Below are 10,358 nucleotides of genomic sequence, written 5' to 3' on the forward strand. Positions count from 1 at the left end.
CAATTATAAAAATAATCCCAAAAACGAAACAAGAAATTCTCAGTTGCGTAAAGCAATAAGGGATAAAATCATATGAATGATAATGGAAAGAATATATTTTGAGTAAAGTTGCCGTTAAAATAATAATAATAAACCGATTATGATTCGGTACATCACGGACCACAGTAACTCTATTGTCAATCTCGCTCCACTCGTTGACTACTACAACAGTTGAAATTGCGTGCGTAGTGTCAAATCACACGGTTACGATTCAACGTAGGAGGTTATAATCATACATCATGCGTCTCACGAGTGTCTTCTTAATTCTAATTAAGTCAATAATTAAATCTCTTATTACAATTAACGCTTAAGACAACAAACAACATCAACAACATTTGTCTCTTGAATTAAAAAATAAAAATAAAAATAATATTCACACAGACAAAAACACACACTCTCTCTCTCTAAAAAGTTTCCATCACTCTCTCTCTCTGCATTTCTTCTACTTTGGTGTTTGGTCTGAGCCTTTTCAGTTTCTATTCGTTGTGGAAACTGGGGCCTTTTTTTGGGCTACACACACACACTTGTACACTGTAAGTAATGTTAGAATTTTGTTTATTTTATTCTTTGATATTTTTGAGAGTGATTTTTTAGCTGCAAAGAAGTTGGTAACTTTAGAGATTTTGAAAACTTGATTTGTTTGTTGTTTGTGGGTATGTTGAGTTTGTTAAGTTTTGTTTAATGAGTTTGTAGAGTGTTATTTGAGATTTTGCTGCGTAAATTTGCATTAATTTTGTGTTTCAAGATATGGGATTTTGTTTTTAGATGAAGTTTGAGGTGGGTTATAAGTTGGAGTGATTTTGTTATGTGTTTCATGATAAATGGATTTTGTTTTAGTTATGTCAATCTTGTTGATTTGATATGAATGTTTGTTTTGGTTGATATGTGAATGGTTGAGTTTATAGATCTGCGTTGATACAGTGTTTTGGGTTCTTGAGCTTTGAGCATCTGGTTTCGCATATTGGTTGAAATTGGTGTTAAAGCGAGGATCTCACTTATTAGTCTTATGGTAGTGAAAGAAACTCTTGTTAATTTCTTTTTGCGATCAAAATTTTTGCTTGGAATGGGTTAAAACTGAGAATTATTCATGTAATCACAGATGTTAGTGTCTCTGGGTGTGGCTGTCCTTCGAGGAACGAACTTCATTTGTTCATGGCTCTGAATTTATAATGATTACTATTAGATTAACCCGGAAAAAGAAAAGTATTGCTGGCCAGCAAGAATTGCTTTGTTTGGAGGTCTGTAATGGTTTGCATGTGCATGTGATTTAACCAGCTGACAGTCCTATAATAGGACAGAGATTTTGCGTGACATTACAACTCAGTGGGTTATGATTGTTTGATTATGTTTCTTTTGGAAAATTTTAATAATCTACAAATTGTTGCAAACATTGGTTCCTGTAACTTCGATTTAAAGTGGATTGAAATTTAGAGGAAGATTTCTTTGTTTTCAAAGTGTGTGCTTGTGTTTTTACTAAAAATACTTATTATTTTTCTAAGCTTCAATGAATCAAAAAAAATTTCTTGCTGAGCCGAATAGGTCTAGAGATTTTTCTATTTGGATATGATCACAAATAACCAGATCATATAAATGTTGTATTATTCTTCTGTGGTAGAGTTTATAGTAAAATACCTGTTTTTGTTGTTTACAGTTTCTTTCAAGTCCCCCTGATTCTCTGGTTGGCATTCTTGGACTTCATGTCATCCTTACAGACATATGAGTTTCAATTTTGGCCATTAAGTTGGCATCTTTACAGCTGATCTGTAGTTTTGGTATTGAATCTTAAGTTGGGGATTGTCCCCTTTTTTTCCAGTAATTTTGAATATAAATATGCCTTCATGGTGGGGGAAGTCTTCATCCAAAGAAGAAAAGAAGAAAGCAACCAAGGAAAGTTTTATTGATACGATAAACCGCAAATTAAAGATTGCATCTGAAGAAAAATCCAGAAGTAGATCAGGAGTTGCTGGGAGACGTTATAATGACACTGTTTCAGAAAGGGGATCTCTATCCCGTGTGCCGTCAAGATCACCATCACCCACAACCCTTGTATCACGTTGCCAAAGTTTTGCAGAAAGGCCTGCCCAGCCACTTCCACTTCCGGTGGCTCACCTTGCTAGTCTTGGGCGCAGTGATTCCGGAATTAGTGCATCAACAAAACCAAAATTTGACAGAAGCGCCAAGACATCACTGATTTTACCCCTTCCAGCATCTGGATGTGTCCCTAGCAGGTTGGATTCTACTGATGCCGAGGGAGATTTAGCAGCTGGTTATTCTTCCGACAGCTCCAGTGATAGTGATGACCCATCAGATTCTCGTCTCCTTAGTCCCTTGACATCTGACTATGAAAATGGAACCAGAACTGCCTCGACCAGCCCTTCAAGGTGAGTTTCTATCCATGTCACTGTAAATCATTGTATTATTCATGGTGATCTCTCTCTCCAGAACTGTTTCATATCTGATAAACCCTTTTTAACCTTTGCTGAAGTGTAATGCAAAAGGATAAATCCCCTGCAATCAATCAGAAGAGCACTAGAGAGGCACTGAAACCATCTAGTCTTTTGTTCAATAATAAGACTCTTTCTACATCACCTAAACAGAGACATCTGGGCTCCCATGTGCAAAGTTTACAAATTCCTTATGCTTATGCTCCGTTTAGTGCTCCAGACAGCTCAATGTCAAGTCCTTCTACAAGTCCGATGAGAGCGTTCAGTACAGAACAAGTTTTGAATGCTGGATTTTGGATAGGAAGGCCTCATTCAGATATAGCTTTACAAGGATCTGGACAATGTTCTAGTACAGCCTCAGGCCATAACTCTGGGCCTAACTCAGTTGGTGGGGATATGTCGGGTCAGCTATTTTGGCCACATAGCAGGTGTAGCCCTGAGTGTTCTCCAATACCGAGCCCTAGAATGGCAAGCCCTGGTCCCAGCTCCAGAATACACAGTGGTCCTGTCACTCCTTTGCATCCAGGAGCTGGAGGGGCTGTTAGTGAGTCTCCTAATGGCCGGCCTGATGATGTGAAACAACAAAGCCACCGATTGCCCCTTCCCCCTATAACAATCTCTAATACTTGTCCTTTTTCGCCCTCATATTCAACTGCAACATCTCCATCAGTCCCTAGAAGTCCAGGGAGGGTAGAAAATCCAATGAGCCCTGGTTCACGCTGGAAGAAAGGCCGATTGCTGGGAAGAGGCACATTTGGACATGTCTACCTTGGTTTTAACAGGTCTGTTGCTAAAGGAGGTGTCTACTTAGCTCTTGTAGTCATTCAATATTTATGTTCCCTTCTTTTAATGAATTCTCACAATTTCATGCATGTTACCATTGTTTTCTGACACCTTTTTTTTTTGGCTGTTAGCAACACAAGAAATTAAAAGTAGTTGTGTTTCTTAACATATGCATTTGAGCATCAAGTTGATCCTTGTTTTATACCATTGAATTTCAGATTGAAGATGTCCACAGTTCGGCATTGATGTTACCCTTGTGACAACATTTCTTAAAATAGAAGTTATAGACTACTTTTTGTTTACAAACTTAATCCATATCATATTTTCTGATTTTATTTTATTGTTGGGCTTCAGTGAGAGTTGTGCGATATGTGCAAGTGAATTTATCAACTATGTTCATTTACTCTCTCTCTAGATTTTGCATATACGATTTTCTGATTTTAGTTTGTTCTTTGGGCTTTAGTGAAAGTGGTGAGATGTGTGCTATGAAGGAGGTAACTCTATTTTCAGATGATGCAAAGTCAAAAGAAAGTGCACAACAACTGGGGCAAGTAAGGTTTTCTTCTTTAATTATTTATTTTTAATATGTATTTTTTCTCTCTTATTCTTTGATTAATTTAAGAATTTGTCGGGCTAGTAGGAAGTTTTTAAGTTTGAAGAATAGAATTTATGGGTTCTTTTAGGGGTAATATTTTATGGTTCTAATGATATTTGACAGGAAATTGCAATGCTGAGTCGCTTAAGACATCCAAATATAGTGCGGTATTATGGATCCGAAAGTGTAAGTTCTATATACTTTTCAGCTTTATTGCTGATAATATTATTTAGACTAGCTTGAAGCAGTCAATTTCTGAGGATTTGACCATTGAAAAATTAGTTAGCTATGATTTTTCCTCCAAATTTCTAAAGCTTACAGGAAGTTCTGATACTATACAATAGTACCACTTTTGTACTTGCTATGATTCAATTTACATTTTTGCATATGTATCCAAATGCTTTATACAAATAGATTGTATTTGGTAGACCTTTATATAAGAATTGAATCAAATGCCTTGGATCATTTTAACTTATATTAGGCTTTTTATGTTATGAACAGGTAGATGACAAACTTTATATATACTTGGAGTATGTGTCTGGTGGTTCCATTTATAAACTTCTTCAAGATTATGGCAAGCTTGGTGAGAATGCTATACGCAGTTATACTCAACAGATTTTGTCAGGGCTTGAATATTTACATGCTAAGAACACTGTCCATAGGTTAGTGTACTTGTTGATAATTCTTTGTTTTGGTTACACCAGAAGCAGCAGTTATCTGATTTTAATATTTATGTGTGCTAATCATCTTGGATCTTTATTGTGCTTATGGATTAGTTTTAATCTTGTTCAGAGACATTAAAGGAGCTAATATATTGGTAGACCCCAATGGCCGTGTGAAATTAGCCGATTTTGGGATGGCAAAGCATGTAAGAATATACATCTTAAATTTTTGTTCTATGTTCACAACTCACAGTCAGAAATGAGTAGATGATGACACTAGGAGTGTATGACAAATGGAATTCTAATTATATCATTACAATTATTCATCCTAGACTAAAAGAATGAAAGCGTAGCTGTCTGTAAAATTTTGATATTTTATTAAGTGAAGTATGAGGGGTTTGTTCTAATATTGTTTATCTGAATTGCAGATCACTGGGCAGTCTTGCCCATTGTCATTCAAGGGAAGCCCTTATTGGATGGCACCTGAGGTCAGAATTGCTTTAATATTATACCTTTGCATTAAGATTCTCTTTGATGCTTTCTGAATATTTTAATTGCATTGATCATTCAGGTCATAAAGAATTCAAATGGTTGCAATCTTGCTGTTGATATATGGAGCCTTGGTTGTACGGTTTTGGAGATGGCTACCACCAATCCACCTTGGAATCAGTATGAAGGGGTTAGTAAAATTTTAGTACAAAAAATTGACATGTTTTATTTTGAGATATATTGTAAATTTGAATGCCAGTTTTTGTACAGCTAAATACTTTTCTTGGTGAGTCTTTGTGTGCTGGAATCTGAATTATTTTGCCAGTTTTTTCCAATTGTTAATTCATTTACCATATTTACATTTCTTTTTATCATTTTGTGTATGTGCTGCTTTAAAGGTGGCTGCTATGTTCAAGATTGGAAACAGTAAGGAACTCCCTGCTATTCCTGATCATCTCTCGGATGAAGGGAAGGAATTTGTGAGGCTCTGTTTACAACGGAACCCAGCGCAACGTCCTACAGCAGCTATGCTTTTAGAGCACCCTTTTATTAAAAATTCTGCCTCATTGGAAAGACCTATTTTCAGTGCTGAGCCTGCAGATGCAATACCTCCAGTCACAAATGCAATGAAAATACTGGTATAAGCATGATGGACTATTTTCTTTTCAATATGATGTGAGAACAAGTTTTATTATTTTCTGTAATTTTTTGTTTCCTCCTTCATTATTTATTTTAGTTCAAAATAGTTATAATTTATAATTATTTATTTCCTTCTGTATGTAGATTAAAATTACAAGTTATTCAGTCTGATAAAAAAATGTTTCAAGTTATTTAGAGCTAACAATCATATTTATTCAATTAATTCCTTTTGGATTTATCTTATCACGGATTTGATGACCTGTCACTCGGTGATTCAAGTTGTTCTTAATAATTTGAGAATCTAAGTAGCCTACCCAGTTCAGGGAGAAAAAATTGAACTTAGAAACACCAAGACTGTTAATTCCTGAAGATGATGTGTATGAGAAAAAGATGAAGGAAATTTTAACAACATTTATTTAATCATCTAAGTGATTAACATAAACACCAACCAAAAAGTAATAAGATAAATTCGCATGTGTATTGCATGGTGAAATAAGAATAAGGTTTAGATTGTCAATTTAATTACAGACGTAGGCATAGAGACATGATGGACTATTTTGTTGTCCATATGTTGAAAAAGTTTTATCATTTTGCTTGATTTGTTTCCTTCATTATGCTGATATGTTTTTATTGACTATTTTGTTCTAGTTCCGGAAAGCTATGATTTGTTATTCTTTATTTTCTTCTATATATATGATTAGTTTAGTATAAATAGGATTGTAATGTTTCTATTGTACAAGTTAAAAGTTACCGATAATTTTTTTTTGGTTTATTCTATGTAGAATTTTTATCTTGTCATGTCAAACAAAGCAAAATCTGTCCACCGTGTGCTCCGCACAGCGTCAAATAATTATGTGATTTGATTCTCTTTTTTTGGTATTATGTCCTGTCACATATCTTTCTCCTTTTTTTTTTTTTTTCACACACACTTATTCAAGGTTGGCATGAGGGGCGGATTGATCCCTGGTATGAGGGGGAATTGATCCCCTATACCTGTCGGTCCTCAATAAGTGGTCTTACCAGCAGTCCTAGGGGACAGATATACAATATTGGTGGTGGTTACATGGCTTGAATATCAACTGAGGAAGAGCCTAATTAACTTAAATAGTATATGTGATCTAAACCATTATGCAATTGCAAGGATTGTAGATAAACTTCCTTTATTTTTCTACTTAAGCTGTTATTCCTTTGTGGTTTTGTTAACTGCTTGTTTGTGCTTTTGTTCTTCTATTAGGGTGTTGGACAGGCCAGAAATCTCTCAAGCTTTGACTCAGAAGGGACTAACTACCAGTCCAGGGGATTAAGAACTGGTTCAGGATCAAGGTTTCCTTCTTTCTCTTCTTGTATACATGTATACACACACAAACTCTTGTTTTTATGAAACATATATGCTTGAAGTGCTACTTTCTTTGTCACACCAACAGTTGAACCTTGAGGGTTCAGAAGTCCAATTGTTAACCTTTTTGCCAGGAGAATTAATTTTCTTTTTCTTGCATGTTATCTAAAGGCTTGGAAGCTTTTCAGCTGAAGAGTTATCAGGGTTTATTAGTTTCTAAGAAGAGTCGCACAAATGCATATATAACAATAGTTTTAGTATTTTTTGTTTAACAAAGTGCAATGAGGACCATGATGTCTTACTCTGCGAAGGAAGTTAATGCAAGAAATTATACGATGAGTTGCAATCTGATATTTATTCTTTTGAAAGAAAAAAAATTAGCCTTATATTGATTTTTCTGGGCTTTCTTGCACTTCTCTCCAGCAATCCCCTGGTGTGGTCTTTGGCTGTATTGTTGCAAAAATTATCTTTTACTGTACTGAATTTTCTTTGTCCAACATCTTCTAAACCACAGTGAAGCACATACTCCTTGGAATATGTCATGTCCAGTTTCGCCCACTGGGAGTCCACTTTTACATACAAGGTCACCACAGCATGCTAGTGGAAGGATGTCTCCCTCTCCAATATCTAGCCCCCATACAGCATCTGGTTCATCCACTCCTCTCACTGGTGGAAGCGGTGCTATCCCATTTCATCAATACCAGCAGCCAACAAACTACTTACAAGAAGCCATTGCAATTGCCCCCAGGTCCCAAAACAATTTCTATACAAATGCTAGCAACCCCTATCAAGATCCTCGGCATGATTTTTTCCGTGGAATGTCACAAGCCTCTCGTGTTTTCAGGGAAGTTATTTCATCTGACGGAGCAACTCAAGTAAACCAGTTTGGACGTCCTGGCAATGGGGACCTCAGGGATTTCTATGACGGACGACTGGTCTTGTCTGATCAGGTGTCTGAGCAGATCTTGAGAAATCATCCAAAGTTGAACCCTTCTGTGGACTTAAATCCAAGCTCATCAATGCTTGGTCGCATTAATGGAATGTAGTCTTCAAATGAAGTCTTGATTATTGCTCCAAGCATGCGAATTCCTGTCTGATGCTCGACGATGGTTTTGTCATAATCATTACAAAGAACACCAATATGCATGAGGAAGAATCAAATGAACAAGTTGGATCTTCTGGAAAGCTAGAACAGCAGAAGAATGATTTCAGTATATAGTGGCTTTGGTGTTCTCAGTCAGTCTGGTGAGTGGTTTTTTCCATCCTGGCATCTTGTATGTTTGGTCCAGTGTCCACTTAAATGACTCACTCTCTTTGACACAATGCGGATGTTTGAAAGATCTTTTCCCCAAGAAGAGAGCTCGCAGATACAAGACACGAGGAAGTTTGGTATTGTAAAGAACTGTATATTGTTTTTACACTTGAAACACAGAGGAGTTAGAAAGAAGAGTTATATTAAACATTGGATTCATCTTTTTCCTCTTCCCCTCAACTAAATTTTGGGTGGAAGGATGGTCATGGGGTTGTACAGAAGAACCGCAGCTATAAGTTGAAAGAGTTGCCGGTTGTCTAGATGGCAGAATCTGCCTGATATTTGACTGTTGTATTAAGGTTTTTGCTTTTTTCTTTTTTCTTGTCCTCGGCTCATTGCAGCAACTAGGCCTAAAACTTGTTATTCTGGCCGAATTGCTGATAATATTATATTTAGTTTATACTTGTATCCATTAAATTGAAGAAATCTATTATTCCACCTGTACTTCGGAAACTCTTGGCAAAACAACTTTACATTTCAACTTATATTGTATGTTTCCTTTGTATTAATGGTGAAAAATAAGATCATGCCTTAGAAACTTATTAATGCTGATCACAGAATGAAAAGAAAAAAATAATAAGAATATAAAACAAAAAAATTTCTGGCACAATAAATAAGCATTGATGGGTCACTATTTTTGGCCACATAGCAGGTGTAGCCCTGAGTGTTCTCCAATACCGAGCCCTAGAATGGCAAGCCCTGGTCCCAGCTCCAGAATACACAGTGGTCCTGTCACTCCTTTGCATCCACGAGCTGGAGGGCTGTTAGTGAGTCTCCTAATGCCCGGCCTGATGATGTGAAACAACAAAGCCACCGATTGCCCCTTCCCCCTATAACAATCTCTAATACTTGTCCTTTTTCGCCCTCATATTCAACTGCAACATCTCCATCAGTCCCTAGAAAGTCCAGGAGGGTAGAAAATCCAATGACCCTGGTTCACGCTGGAAAAAGGCCGATTGCTGGAAGAGGCACATTTGGACATGTCTACCTTGGTTTTAACAGGTCTGTTGCTAAAGGAGGTGTCTACTTAGCTCTTGTAGTCATTCAATATTTTGTTCCCTTCTTTAATGAATTCTCACATTTCATGCATGTTACCATTGTTTTCTGACACCTTTTTTTTTGGCTGTTACCAACAAAAAATTAAAAGTAGTTGTGTTCTACATATGCATTTGAGCATCAAGTTGATCCTTGTTTATACATTGAATTTCAGATTGAAGATGTCCAGGTTCAGCATTGATATTACCTTGTGACAATATTTCTTAAAATAGAAGTTATAGACTACTTTTTGTACAAACTTAATGCATATCTATTTTTCTGTTTATTTTATTGTTGGGCTTCAGTGAGAGTTGTGGATATATGTGCAAGTGAATTTATCACTATGTTCATTTACTTCTCTCTAGATTTTGCATATACGATTTTCTGATTTTACTTTGTTCTTTGGGCTTTAGTGAAAGTGGTGAGATGTGTGCTATGAAGGAGGTAACCTATTTTCAGATGATGCAAAGTCAAAAGAAGTGCACAACAACGGGGCAAGTAAGGTTTTCTTCTTTAATTATTTATTTTTAATAGTTTTTTCTCTCTTATTCTTTGATTAATTTAGAATTTGCCGGCTAGTAGGAAGTTTTTAAGTTTGAAGAATAGAATTTATGGGTTCTTTTAGGGTAATATTTTATGGTTCTAATGATATTTGACAGGAATTGCAATGCTGAGTCGCTTAAGACATCCAAATATAGTGCGGTATTATGGATCCGAAAGTGTAAGTTCTATATACTTTTCAGCTTTATTGCTGATAATATATTTAGACTAGCTTGAGCAGTCAATTTCTGAGGATTTGACCATTGAAAAATTGTTAGCTATGATTTTTCCTCCAAATTTCTAAAGCTTACAGAAGTTCTGAACTATACAATAGTACCACTTTTGTACTTGCTATGATTCAATTTACATTTTTGCATATGTATCCAAATGCTTTATCAATAGATTGTATTTGGTAGACCTTTATAAAGAATTGAATCAATGCCTTGATCATTTAACTTATATTAGGCTTTTTATGTTATGAACA

At 35.9% G+C, this 10,358-nt stretch overlaps 1 protein-coding gene across 2 annotated transcripts; it reads left to right on the forward strand.

Annotated features, from left to right (window-relative positions):
* The first annotated feature begins 418 nt into the window (after positions 1-418).
* LOC116136917 (mitogen-activated protein kinase kinase kinase YODA-like) lies at positions 419-8,730 on the forward strand. Of its 2 annotated transcripts, none has more exons than XM_031422586.1 (12): positions 419-572; positions 1,853-2,420; positions 2,525-3,265; positions 3,730-3,817; positions 3,985-4,047; positions 4,363-4,523; positions 4,654-4,729; positions 4,952-5,011; positions 5,095-5,202; positions 5,411-5,650; positions 6,886-6,974; positions 7,502-8,730. In XM_031422586.1, the coding sequence occupies exons 2-12, from the start codon at positions 1,870-1,872 to the stop codon at positions 8,031-8,033; spliced, it is 2,709 nt and encodes a 902-aa protein (XP_031278446.1). In that variant the 5' UTR covers positions 419-572; positions 1,853-1,869; the 3' UTR covers positions 8,034-8,730. The 2 variants fall into 2 exon arrangements, with proteins under 2 accessions (XP_031278446.1, XP_031278447.1); XM_031422587.1 differs by having other exon boundaries at positions 427-572; positions 1,691-2,420.
* The last annotated feature ends 1,628 nt before the right edge of the window (positions 8,731-10,358 follow it).

The sequence above is a fragment of the Pistacia vera genome, unplaced genomic scaffold (assembly GCF_008641045.1).
Source record: "Pistacia vera cultivar Batoury unplaced genomic scaffold, PisVer_v2 Contig320, whole genome shotgun sequence".
Lineage (NCBI taxonomy): Eukaryota > Viridiplantae > Streptophyta > Magnoliopsida > Sapindales > Anacardiaceae > Pistacia > Pistacia vera.

Coding starts and splice junctions, on each gene's coding strand:
- LOC116136917 (XM_031422586.1), top strand. CDS start 1,870: ATGCCTTCATGGTGGGGGAAGTCTTCATCCAAAGAAGAAAAGAAGAAA. Junction 3,266..3,729: donor GTCTACCTTGGTTTTAACAG/GTCTGTTGCTAA, acceptor TTTGGGCTTTAG/TGAAAGTGGTGAGATGTGTG. Junction 6,975..7,501: donor AGAACTGGTTCAGGATCAAG/GTTTCCTTCTTT, acceptor TCTAAACCACAG/TGAAGCACATACTCCTTGGA.